This window comes from Motacilla alba, chromosome 7 (assembly GCF_015832195.1).
Source record: "Motacilla alba alba isolate MOTALB_02 chromosome 7, Motacilla_alba_V1.0_pri, whole genome shotgun sequence".
NCBI classification, from domain to species: Eukaryota; Metazoa; Chordata; class Aves; order Passeriformes; family Motacillidae; genus Motacilla; species Motacilla alba.
The window spans coordinates 17,224,585-17,238,725 of record NC_052022.1 but is presented as its reverse complement, the minus strand read 5'-3'; the positions used below and the strand labels follow the sequence as shown (position 1 = coordinate 17,238,725).

Here is a 14,141-nt window from a genome sequence, read left to right as displayed (position 1 = left end):
CAAATGTAGTTTTAAGGTGAGGAGAGTCAGAAAGAAGAAAGCCAATCTTGCAATTTCAGTAATTCTGTTGTGATTTCAATAGAATTATTCTACAAGCAGCCTGGAACCTCAACAAATCTCTACCCTCCATGTACAGTTTTCAACATTTTTCCCTCTATGCTTTTTTTGTTGTTCTTTTCTTTATGAATATGTCATGGCTTGTGCATTTTTCACTTAATTTCATTTTTTCTTTCCTTACCAAATATTTAACTGCTCTGTATCTTCTGTACATATTTATAGATGCCTTAACAACAAACTAGGAAATTTTCCTCCCATACAAAATGTTTTCAACATTTCAATTAATCACCATAGCTTATTAGTGTAGTGTAGGTGTAGATACTATAATTAGGATGTTAGCAATAATTTTAGCAACCCAGTAGTCTAAGAAATGCTGGAATGAGCATCTGAACAGTATTTATCTGTCAATTTAATTATATTACAAATGGGATTAAAAGGAGAGCAAATGAGATATTCATATTTGCCAATCCAGTAATGAACATGTCCACAGTTTCATGAGGGCAATTTTTTTCTTAGTTTGTTACTTTAACAATTCTTCCCTCAGCTTTAAATTGTAAGTTAATACCTTACAAAAACTAAATGGTCCTATAAATCAAATCTTAGTATCAGCAACAATTTCAGTGACAGAATGAATATTTTCTAAGGAGTGTGGAGTGAAATGTCAAAGGAAGTAGGTCTCATTTAATCACTGTAAGGTCCCTAATAAATGTCAGCCAAATACATTCTTCTTGTCTTTACCCATCCCCCTTAAACATAGCTATTCAATTGAAAAGGGATATAATACATTTCAATCTAACATCTATTTTTAATTGTTCTCTGCATTGAGTCTTTCAGAATAGACAATCACACAGATATAGGAAGCATGTGAATTTCCCATCCTTGCCACTCATGGTGGCTCATTTTCAGTCAGATGGAATTGGAAAATGGTGACATGCAGCTCAGAAGATACAGGTGAAAGATAAAGAGAATTGTATAACCATTGCCCAAAAGTTCTATATGGAAATTTATGAGATACAGTTTAATAGTGTGGGGCTGTTATCTACTAATTCAATTGTAAAAATGAGATCAAGAGTTTCTTTGAGTTATCCTTAATTTCTTCATTCATTTTTAATTCTGGTTTGATTAAAATCCTTTTCATGTCTCAGTCTTAACACCTTTAGAAGAAAGTGAAATTATACCAGTACCAGCAATTATCAGCATATATAAATAGATTATATATATATATATACACCAGTAATATATATATATATATATATATATATATATATATATATATACCAGTACCACCATTGTACCAGTACTACCAATTGAAGGGCAGCAAGAGGCAACAATTGCAATGCAAACTGGGATTCCCAGAATAGATGCTTTTTATGGCTACCGGTATAATCATCTTTAATCTTAGCATCAAGTTTTCTCCTATTATTTATGTGTGCGTGCAGCTACATAAAAAATGCAGGGCAGGAAAGAAAGGAACATCTAAAGGTAGTTCTTTCCTATAAGCCAAAGTTGTGATGAAATTTAAATAGGGTATTTACAAATCAGATGTCTCCAAAGGTCTGAATAAATTGCACCAATTGCAAAGATGCAAAAAGCTGCAGGTACAAACAGAAAAAAGCATTTGTCCAATATGTTTTTCGTGGGGTTGTTACTGAATTGAGCAAGTAATTATGTGTTATCTGTCTCCAGAGATATGGTTCTACATCACAAAGTGCTGGGAAATATTCTCAGGGCAGATTCAGTCCTTCCACTCATTTGTATTGTATAAACAAGAAGACTAAGCTGTGAAAAAACAAAAAGTAGGTTTGCAAAGTTATTTGCTGCTGAAAGAGCCCTTTAGCATAAAACCATGTGAAAGTTTGCATGACTCTTTTCAACACAGCATTACAGGAATAGACTTCTTAGCATGATTTTAGAAAGAACATAATACTTTGCATTGTTTAAAACAATATTCCCTATGACATACTGCATTGTTCCTGGCTTATGCTTGAATAGAAACAGAAAGAATTGGATTTTCAGTCCTTGATTGGTCATGTTGAGTCCCCACATCACAATACACATCATGCCTCATTATTTGAGAAACTGTCTTTGCTTGAATATTCAATACACATCCCCAGTGCAATTGTCCCTAAATGCCAACTAAACATCACCTAACACAGTGTTTGCTTAGAGTGGACTTCAAAGTGGGGGTAAATAGGCTTCTGAATTTTAAGGATAAAAGAAAGGACTTTCTTCACAGATAAGTCACAAAAACCACACAAAGCAGAGCAAATATTCCCTGGGCACTGTTTTTCTTTCAATTTCTTTTTCTTTGTCTGTAACCTTTCAAGAATACAAAATGCTTTGCTACACTGGTCTCATTAATAAATTACAACCAGTCAATTTCAGGTGTCATTCTTATGCACCATTCACAGTATTTGTTTTCTAAAACAAGTTTTTTAAATTTTGTTACTAGAACCTTGACAACATATAGGAAAAACAAAGGTTTTGTCTTCTAATCCTTTTTTTAAAGTTCAGCTGAAAGTAGCTATGGAACAACAGGGAACACAGCCAGAACTACATCTCACACAAAGCTGCATAGAATATAAATATTCTCCCAATTCTTAGGGCATTTCAGGAACATGAAAGTCTTAGCAGCTCTGTGCAAGCAGCAGCTTTATTTTACAAGATACTGTATCACCCTTCCCACCTTGCCTTCCGAGTAATTCCTCTACCTCACAGTTCCTGTGACTCTTCCTCGCTCCATATAAAAACCATGTCTATGCCCTTTGTCTGTCAGCATTTCGTGATAAAATGGATTATAAATAGCAGTTTAGGCCAGAGAAGAAGACTTCCATTAACTGCATTTCATATGGTCCTAAGAAGCTTGTTACTACTTGTATGTTGAGCACAGTGTATCAAGCTCCCCATCTCAGCCTTCCTGAATTTCTGCACAAAGCAGGACAGTATCTCCTTTTCCAAGACTAGCACATAAATTTAATTTCATTAAATTCCCTTTATGTTCTTCCTGGAAAAGTACTACACCTTTCCAAGACCATTCCCATGCTGAAAGAAGAAAAAAGTGATGGAGGTTGTTTGACATTAGGAAGGAAGAGGATATTGAATTTGTGAAGTTTAGGAGTCAGTAGAAAGCCATGCTTTGGTTCCTCATCCCAAAGATGAAGATTACATGATGAACAGGCAAAGACAGAAAATATTTTCTGATCTTCCACATTAATTCTCCCTCAGATTACCTCTCTTTTCTTTCCCCAGAGATGTTCTTATTAACATTGGGCAATCCCCATAAGCCATGATATGATGAAAGGACAAATAAGGCTATAAACACGGATACAGGATAACAAAATAAGATTGGTTATGTTTTGGAATGCATAGTATTCTTTGCATTTACAGAAGTCAGCTCTTGATTAACAGAGCAATATTAAGTTTCTATGTATTATAATAGCGATTACACTCTATTAATTTCACAATAACTAGTGAAAAAAGAATCTATGAAAACAACATTTCACTTCATTACTAACAAAATGGGAATGATGTGGACTTTTCTGTGCCCTGTTCCACTAAAATGGTGATGGAATTAAGACGAAGCTTAGTACACAATTGAATATGAAATATATTTAATTGCATTTCTACTATAAATGGTAGTTCTAAGTGTATGCCTCTGAGAGAAGGCATTTTGATGACAAAGTGAAAATCCTATTGAGGGAAGTGGAGGGTATTTATTTCCAAAATAAAAATAGTGATTATTTTATAAAAGTGCAAAGAATATCCATCATCTTTCTCTTGTCCCTTTATCACCATAAAATTGTGGTACTGCAGACACGTTTCATTCAGAGCTGTCTGGCAAGCAGCAAACAAGATGGTCGAGATCTGGAAATGCAGAGTAGCTCTGCCTCTATTTTTTTACTGTCTTTGGTCTTGTTCTAGTAGGCAAGCTGTTGTTGGCTCTTTCTTTGTTATGTTTTGATTTGTACTTTGTTATCTTCAGTTTTAAATGAGCAGAAATGGCTATGGATTGTAGAGATACCTACACTGGACTACTTGTAGGTCATAGAAGAAAAAATTATCACAATCCTAGGAAACTTGAGTATGAGATCACTCTGCCCAGAAATTTCTACGCGCATGCCAAGGACATGTGCAATATTTTTCTTTCTATAGCCTTAGTCGGTTGTCTACAGCAGCTCTAGTCACAAAAAATATCTGAGAAGTCATAAATTCTTTGGCACAGGGAGCCAAGATTGGTTCCAAAATATATTGAAACCAGTCTCCGCCTTCTGGAGGCTGTCCTCAAATTTATACTGAGTGCAGGAGTCTAAATTTTTATATGGTGAAACACAGATAGGAACTGTAAAACCCATTCAGGGCAAGACAGTTCCAGAGCCATCCTGTAGAACCATGATGAATTTTGAAAGGTTCTTGTTGTGTGAACCATGGCAATTCTGCAGAATTAGAACATTTACCTAAATGCCTCATTTTTTCAGAGATCCTTTAAGCTTGGCATATAAAATGGCCTGTGAAGATTTTGTTCCCAGGAAGGCTGAATCAGATTAGTTGTTTGGGATTTGTCATTTTTCAAAGTTTACTTGTCAGAGTTTTTCGTATGAGAATTTGGCGTGTTTTCACTGTTGTATTAGCTGCATTGTCCTCTCCAAATTGTTTATCAGTGGAACTACCACAATTCTAATAAATGAGTGCAGTTGTATCTAGAAGATGCATTCTGATAAAAATCTGCCCAAAAATCTTCCATACAAAATCACTGGAAAAGTAAATAACATTTATGAACCAGATTAATTGGCTTGATGTGCCTGCCTTGTACTGATCTTTTGAAGTCACCTTTAAACACTATGCTGACAGATAAATAAATAGGTTTTCCTTCATTAGAATTGCTCAAATGATGCTATAGATCTTTATATAACCCTACTATACCCTAAGTCATTATTTCTAAAATATTTATTGTCACTTGTGTATGTATTTTAGCAGTTACTTGTTTCACACAAGGCTGTGTGGTCTTGTGAAATCATACTAATGGATACATAACCATGGAATCATACATCATATCCACACAGCAAATAGGAGAGTGAAATCTGTTCTTCCCATATGATTATTTTCCACTAATTTAACTAGATGAAACAGTGGGCTTTACAATGTCTTAAATAAAAGAAAATAAGTCCCTATAACCATGGAATTCAGGCTGAAATGAAAATGTTCAACTTGTCCTCTATCATCTCCAATGATGATAACAAGAGAGCAAAACAGGTACATTTCACAATTACTCCTCAGTAGTAATCATGAGAAAATTCAGACATATTGCTGGCTATTGAATGTATTAATTATAAAGGTATTATTTTCTTAGTTGTTCTCATTAAATCATCCACTTGCCCGGTGCTGTTAGATAAGAAATGCAAATTCCAAAAACTACATTACCATTTTTATTGCTCATTGGAAGCATGTCTTACTTTTGAAATATTCAGCATAGAGACGAAACAGGAAAAACATGCTGAGTGCAACGAAGAGCAGTGGGATGCCAGAGTGCAAATACTGAATAAGATTGTTTGTAAACAAGCTTCTTATTATTATTTCTTTATTGCTATCAACTCTAACAACTCAAAGCTTATCTTTTGAATTCGTCAATGTTATTTCTTTGTTCCCATCTCTTCTTTTTAAATCATACTAGAGTATTCCTTGCTATTTTGAATTTTGTATTTCCTTATTGTCCCTTCATTAGAGCTAGATACTGAGAAATGTATAGCAGATAGCAGTGTCTGTACTGAAGAAAAACACTAACAATGTCACAAGCAGTGGCTGCGATTGTCATTATATTTTGGTTAACTTGTAGCATTCCAATTTCAGTATTACAAAAAAAGGAAATGTTCCTTTCTTCTTAAAAAGCCTAGGTTTCTTGGGAAAATTCAGGCTAACTGCAGTGGACTTGACTGGTCTGTGGTGTATTTGGTCTTCAGAGGAAGAATGGTAAATTAAACCACACATGAACCTTTCCTATTTTTTGTTCCTGCAATATTTCTACATACAGCCTAAATTTTCAATCATCTGCTCTTTTTGCCATGTTCTTAAGCTGTGGACTGTTAAACAACTCCTGCATCTCCCCAGAGATGCAAATCCCTAGCTGCAGTACAAATGAGGTTTGTAAATTCTTGAGGGAGGAATGTTCTACACAAATGGGAAATAGTGTCATTACTTAGCACTGTGGGAAGCATTTCAAAAGCTGAAAGGACCTTGCCTTCAAAAGCAGAAAAGTTTTAAAGAAGTGTCCTCATCATTCTCCTTTGCAAAAACTGACAATCCTTTGATCCACTGCAGTGTTATTCAAAGCCATGCGTGCCTCAACCAAGCCCCACCTCCAGATATTGGGGGATACCTTCTCAACCTATAAATCTTCATGTCAAAACCGTCCATACAATTACCTTCCAAGCAAATCAAAAAATATAATTTTGACTTTTTGAACTCAGTATGTATTTTATTTTTTTTGTTAGCTAAAACCACAAAGAATATTTTAAATTCTCTCCAGCCCCTCTGTTTAACCAGTCTATGTTGCAATGGTTGGCCTGCAGCACTTCTATTTTTAGCTCTAATGGAACAGTCTTAAATTGCTTATTTTCTGTTTACTAAAGACATTGAGCTTGTAACCATGGAAACTGTGGCAAGTGCCACAGCTTAACTGTTTTATTAAATGGATGGAAGTTACAGCTGCAAAACTTGAAAGGCCAGCATGTCAATTTTATACATAACTCAAATTGCCATATATACCACATTATAGCAAGTACTGCATTAAATATTAGAGGCCAGAATCTGGTCTTGGTTGTAATGATATAAATTGTACTATCTTTCTCTTCAATAGAAACAAACAAAAAAAATACTCTTGTACAATCTAGATCAAGATCTGTTTTTGTCAAACTGCACAGGCTGTCAAGTTTCAGTGATTACTGCATTTGAGTGCCTAAATCGCAGATGATGTACATTAAACCAGTCCCTAGTTATCATGGAAAGACCCCATCTCACAGTTGTGTCTGCATGAAGTTTTTAGCACATTATTGTATTGCTTACAGCAATCACATTATTTTTGGAACCACTATGTTCTGTAACATTAATAGAAAGAATTAAATCAAAACTAATGACCTTGTCAACTGAAACTTGTAAAGCCATAGTGGAAGAATTAACACAAAGAACTCCTTAAATCTGGAATTAGGTTTTAAACAAGAACATTCTGGGCACTCTCTATTACTTTTAGTATAGGCTAAGTATGCTCCATACGTGTGAAAGCTGGGGTATTTTTAAATTCAGACTTCAAATTGCATATAAAACTTAAGTCATACCCTTCTGAAAATTATTGAAAATTATTAGCACAATTAAGAAGATTTTTGTGATGAAGTATAAAACAACTAACAAATAAAAATTTTAACACAAACCTAAACATTTCCCCAAAGTCCCCAAAAGACTAAGAGCTAAATTAAGAATAGTGGTATATTTACATCCACAAATACTTAATGCATGACTCATCCTGTGTAATAGAACCAAATGCTTGAAAAATGTTCAACATTTAGAAGAATCAGGATCTGCTTTCTTCACAAGGACTGTGGTTGGAACAGTGTTTACATTTCTACTTTTGGTGTTAAATGTCTCCATATTTATTACAAGTCCATCTATACAGGCACTTCCAGTGAACAAAAGAAACCAAAAAGTAAAACTGACATTTCAAAGGAAACACCATTTGGTAAAGGTAAGGCTCCAAGAAATTATGAACAGTGTTATTTCTTTCTATGAAAACATTACAGTTTCAATTAAAGAATAATGTGTTTTATGCTCAATTATTGAATTCAAATAAATGCTCTTCCCTGTCTGTTGGTGTAACTAGATTTACTGAAGTGAAAAAAATTATGTTTCCTTCCATTTATATATTTCTTTCTTTTTTTTTAATCCATCTGCAGGATCAACCTTCATTTGCAACACCCACATAATTCCAGTGAAAAATCAAGAGGGAGTAGCAATGATGTTTATTATTAATTTTGAGTATGTAACAGATGAAGAGAATGTGGCATCTCCTGAGAAGTGCAAGCCAATATTACCATCTAAACTTGTAAATCGTAAGTTATGCAATGAAATGTTTTTGCTTACCTCTACTTTTATCTGGCAAAATAATCCACATGGGCAATAAGGTTAGCAAAGGATGCAATCCCATTGACTGACTCAATAATCCAAAATCATAAGAAGCTTAATGTAGCAAACCTACTGCAAGATGTTAGTAAAATAATCTATCAGATCTTTGGTAGTACTAACAGCCTAGATCTTGCGAATATTACTAGGACATATAACTTCATAAAAACTAAAATCTTTCACAGAAGTCCATTACCCTTGACAAAAATTAACTACAAAAGGAAAACTTAAAAAAAGCATTGTGATATAGCCCAAATATTTCATCTTGGCCTATTCAAAATTGAAGAATTATATTTTATTTTAAAAAAGTGTCATTTGATTAATAGTTGGTGAAATGTGATTAAATTAGACTAGAAAATATAACAATCAGTTAAAACATAATTAAATATCCTGATTTTTTCAAATTGAAGTATTTAGTTGACTTGAAGGATGGGGGGTAGATGGAATGGGTGGATGCACAAGAAATGCTTTTTCTTTCATTCCACTCTGGAGCATAAGAATTGTCAAAATTAGAAAACTCAACACACATGTTCATTTATACAACTGCACTGTGTAGCTTTCTGTCCCACTATCTGCTGAACATGTGCTCTTTTGCTGACCTTCACTATGTGCAGCAACAGCACACAATCCTTCTGCTTTACGTTGCCACTCACATAATCTACTCTTACTACAAGATTTCCCAGAGCACATTTCCCAGAACGCATCCGTACACAGAGCATGTACAAGCTCTTAGTCAAGCACAGCATGCTCTAACAGTGAGCATTAACACTTGGAAAATACCTTTTCACAGCGAGATAATCTTTAACATTACTACAATAACGGAACATAAGTATTCCAATTGTTAAATCAACACTTCAGGTTTCTCTAGTTAAGAAATAAAGACTGGTACAATTCTCTGTGTGAGAAGCAAGGAGAGAACTTTCTTGATGCAAACACTACACAGTACCTGAAGCATCCAGAGAACCCTACAATGACAGGATATATAAGAATGTGGCAAAGGAAATTACCATTACTGCAAACTTGCAGTTTGCAAATAATTATTGTTCACCAAATATCATGTTTTTTAAAAAGTCTTTGTAAATAGTCTTTACAGTACATATTTAAAATCTTGTGCTTTTATGCTTCCTTTGCTTATTCTGTTTTGCATTGGGTTTGGGTTTTTTTAATAACTAATACAGCAGCTTTTGTAGGGGTTTTTTTGAGATATCAAGAAAACACTTTTATCTGTTAATGATACAGTTAAAATCCTATTAAGGGGTATCAGAAAAATTTTAAAATTGCACCAGAAAAAAATTATAAGAGGTACATCAGGTAACTCTGCCCATATTCTGGTTTTATTTTAGTATACCATGGTTTTGTGAGTTTGAAACATCTTCATTCCTTCACTTAAAAAGCAATTTTATAACATAGATAAAATTGTTCAGCTTGTCCATGCTTACTGCGGCTTCATGGACGAAATACAAGGTAAAATACCAATTGGGTAGAAAAAACAGAGCTTCATGTCTTGAAAAAGAACATTTTGTTCTCATATCTGTGACACATCACTGTATGCTTTCAAGTGTTATCACTTGCCGCATTTTAAAGTGAAAAGCCACTATAGAGGAAATCTGCAAAAAATACCCCCACTTTGTCAAAACATCTTTCTCTTGTTTCATGGTATTTACACCTGATATACACAGGGGATTTCCTTGCTGAGAGTTCTTGAAAAATTAATAAGTGGACTTCCAAGCTCAGTATATTACTGATCTATCTCAGAGAGAGATCAGGGTGCAAAAGGAGGCAAGGAAAGGTGACTTGAACCATTTTCCTGCTAGTGGGTACAGCCCGATGCCAGAAACTGCCAGAAACGAGAGCAGGCACATGGCTGCTCCGTCTTCTACCGAGTTGCTTATGGTTTCAGAGCAGACTGTTATGTGGGCCGATTGGGATGGATGGGGATACAAAATATGCTACATAGCCAAAAATTCCTCTTGGCAAGAAAGAGGCCAAGCTATGCAAAACATCCAGAAATAACTGCAAGATATTGTGTACAGTTCAATGGCAGTTTTAAACTAAAACAGAAAAAAGCCTTGAAATAAGGAAAAGGCAGAGAGAGACCAAAAAGCTAGAAAAAAAAAGTCAAAAAAGGTGGATTGTTTACCAGTGAAAACATATTTTTAAAGTCATGTTCCCAACATAAGAAACGTACACAGCAGATTCTCCAGGAGATAGTTTTTCACCATCATACTCTATTTAGAACAGGTAAATCAGTAAATCAGGTAATCTTTTTTTCACTGGATCACACACAAAATGGACAGTAATAGGTACTGGTTCAGGGGAAAAAAAAAAAAAAAGCAACAAAATCCCTTTGAATGCAGCAGCCAATTTAGAGAATAAAAATAGAGAGGGAACCAGACACATAACAAGTGCAATACATCTCTGACAAACAACCAGGAAAAGCAACAGCTAATGACATAAGACAAAAGATTTCAGATTACATTAACATCTACTACCCAGAAGCACACATATCATGAGAGATTTCTTTCCAGAGCTCCTTAGATTGAGTTTTCTCATATTAGAATGCCTTTTCAACATGAGAGAAAAAAAAAAATAAAAAAGACTGAGTCAGGTTGCAGGAGAGAAGTACAAGTTATTAGGAAGCAAAGAGATTGCAGCTATTTTCCTGTCCCTAGAAAAGAAGATAACTTTTCATATTCTCATCCGTCCTCTAATGGATTTATCAAGATTTGATCAAATTTATCAAGTGTAACTTTGAAAAGCCTTTCCTTTTTTCTAAAAGCATCTATTCTGCAAGCTGCAGCCAACAGTTTTGAACACTACCACTTACCATGGGGTTCCTCATGACAGAAATTGCCACTGAGGTGAGCTCACCTGAGTACAGCAGAGTGCTAATAACATCAAGGTTGTGGATGGTTGTTGATCCCTGTATGGGTCATTCACTTAAGAGTTGGACTCAGTGACACTTCCCTTTCAGAACATTCTGTGATTCTGTAAAATCTAATGGAATGTAATAAAAAAGCATTTCATGCTGTGAAGAAAAGAGTGATTTCAATCTGTTAAAGGGCTGAGGACCCTCTGAAAAAATTAAGACCTATGGAAGACAAGTAGTATTTTTTAGGTTTCGCTCAATGACTACATTTAGCTCTGGAGAGGCAAAAATTTATCAGCTGAATGCTGACTGATGTTTCCAACAGTGTTTGTAGGCTCTATAGTACAAGGATCCTGTCTTTTGTTATGTGCCAGGATGATGGCTAACACAGTTAGGTTCTGATTCAGCACTGGGCTTGGCAGATGATGATAATAATAGATTAAAAAGAAAAGTTATGTTTCAGGAGTTTGATGAGCACATTTGAGTATAAATAGAATTCTTTCTTGTCTGGTGCTCAAGACTTCCTATCTTATATGCAGCAAATGTCTGAATAGGCAGGAATGTGAAAAGTGAAGATAGTGGCTTCACAATAGCAGCGCAAAAGTTCTTTCAGTTTATCCTTTTCTTCCCCTTGTATTTTCTGGCACAAATTTATCACCAGTTCTCACTGGCAGCTGGAACAGTTTTTGTATAACCAAATAATGAAATTTGAGAAGATCCTAGCATGCATTTACCCTGTAAAAAAATCACAGCCAACTGATTTTTCACTCTTTTCTGTTTTGTTGTTTTTGTAGTTTGCAGCAATTCTATTTTCCAATGTATGCCAGTTCCCTAGTAAAACTAAGGAAGCCTTTGCTCATGTATAACTCTTCTCTTTTTTTGAGGAAAAAAGGGTATAGCCCTTTTGAAAACTTTTGCCATATCTTTTCTTTTAAACTTCTAATCAAACTTAATTTATTACTACCCCTGTTCCATCTTTGTATTCAGAGACATGCAGAAATTTCCTGTGCACATACTAACCCCACAACTGGGTAACATCCTCTTCTCCAGTAAGAATATATTTATACAACGTGCAATGAAAGAGAGACTTAGAGAAACTGATTTCTGCTATAGATGCCCATTCATCATTCAATCTTTCTAAGCTTTGTCTCATTTCCATGTTATAGAATTCTACTCTTTCTTACTTCAATTATTTTCTAATAAGTTTGCTTGGCTTCTGTGTTCCCTTTTCTTGGATCATGTAAACATTTTAGAATTCCAGAAATTAACATCTATACCCAAAGATAAAAACACTTAATAACTTTACTCCACCTCATGTGGAACATTTGAAGACATAAATACCTGCTTTGTAAATGAAACAATATTTGTGTAGTGCATTGAAGTGTAAAGACTGATAGTTTTGAGCTACATAAGCCCTAAAACAGGATTTTACTCATCTCTAACAGTTCTTGTGGACTGTTCTCTCTTACAACTTCTAAGACACTAACAGTTGCTTGATTGTCACTATAATGATGAAAAATTATTCCCAAAAATGTAGTTCATAAATTTTCATTAATCTAACCATTTTCAAAGCTGTATAAAATTTTTAACTCAGACTGAAATAATACATAAATAATGTATATTTAGCAAGATACTAGTGGCAAAACAGAATTCCTTCCTGTTAGACTCACTGTAAAAAAGAACACAGAGCTTTAAGTAGATTTTCTACCATGACCTAAAGTAAGAAGATGCGTGATTTTACACCACCTTAGCAAAAAACTTCTTTGAAGACTAGCAAATTATAATTTAAATTTATCTACTAGTAACAGTTGTTAACCAAAATAATATATAAATTCCCATTCAGTGTGTTGTACAAACTTAATTAAAATCCTTATTATAAAAAGTTAAGCTATAACTTCTAGGTGTAAATATGTCTTTTATATGAATAATTGAGGAAAGGGACCCTTAGTGTCCAATTTTATTCTGAAATCTCTCAAACTTTCCACTGTGGCGTGTTCATCCACTCCATTATTTTATGAGGAGTTTTTACAACAATTTACAGAAGTAGTGGCATGAATTGCTATTTGCTCATGGCACCTGATTCTATTACTCAAAGCTGTGAAATACTTCTTGTCTGTAAGACTAATGACTACAAGATATAAAAATCAACCATGACATAGACTGAACTCAGAAAATCAACAGCTAATTCAAACTGAAGAAACTCATAGTTTGAGGATCCTGAATTCAATATGAAGAATGTGGCTAAAATTTTTTATTCAAAAGAGACCATTTGTGGGACTGCAATGAGAAAAACCTTTCAGAAATTAATTCTGAGTTGTCTTTATTTTCTGCTCCACCTAGAGCATTCTACCTTTTTACTGACCTATAATGCTTTTTCTAACATTTAATCCAGCTCTGTCTCGATCACAACTTCTATTAATCAGTAGGATAAAATAGCTAGTCAGATGAGGTAACTTTATCACAAGTTTTATTATTTTAATTTCAAAATAGTATGACTAGCTAGAAGTACTAACCTATAAGCTAAATATTGGTTCCCAAACACCATGTTTATTTCCCTCATGGGAGAAAGCCCAAAAAGTTATTTGATTAAACATGTAATTGCATTCTGTCAAAGAGGTATATTTCAGGATTATTATTTTATCATTTCAAAATCTATAAGCCTAATAAAGACACTCTAGAATAATTTCTTGGATTTTTTTCCTTGAAGGAAATTAGAGGATCTGTTATGCATCCAATAAATGGAAAATCACCTTTTTTGGATAAGGTTCAAATAAAATGAAAAGGCTAATAATATTCTTAAAACAGCTGAAACTATAATCAGAAAACCTTTGAAACAACTTCTTCAAGGTGCTTACTCTTCAGTGAGTTTTCCTCTTTTCTGGCCCTAGCCATGGAGTTACATCTGTGAAGCAGAGAACGCTCCGTATGCTGGTGTTGTAGACAAGCACAACTGCAAATTAAGTTTTCCTTCCAGTCAAAGAGCTAGCTTAAAAACACGGTATTTGCTTTCCTCTGTTCAAAGCACTTTGCTATATAAGTAAGTATAGCAGCT

At 34.4% G+C, this 14,141-nt stretch overlaps 1 protein-coding gene across 5 annotated transcripts in view; it reads left to right on the top strand.

Moving 5' to 3' along the window:
• The window catches only part of KCNH7 (potassium voltage-gated channel subfamily H member 7), a 208,537-nt gene that overhangs the window by 117,587 nt on the left and 76,809 nt on the right, over positions 1–14,141 (top strand). For all 5 annotated transcript variants that reach the window (XM_038141938.1, XM_038141939.1, XM_038141940.1 and 2 more), the window contains exon 3: positions 7,995–8,150. In XM_038141938.1, coding sequence (XP_037997866.1) covers positions 7,995–8,150 — 156 coding nt within the window. The remainder of the gene's footprint in view (positions 1–7,994; positions 8,151–14,141) is intronic.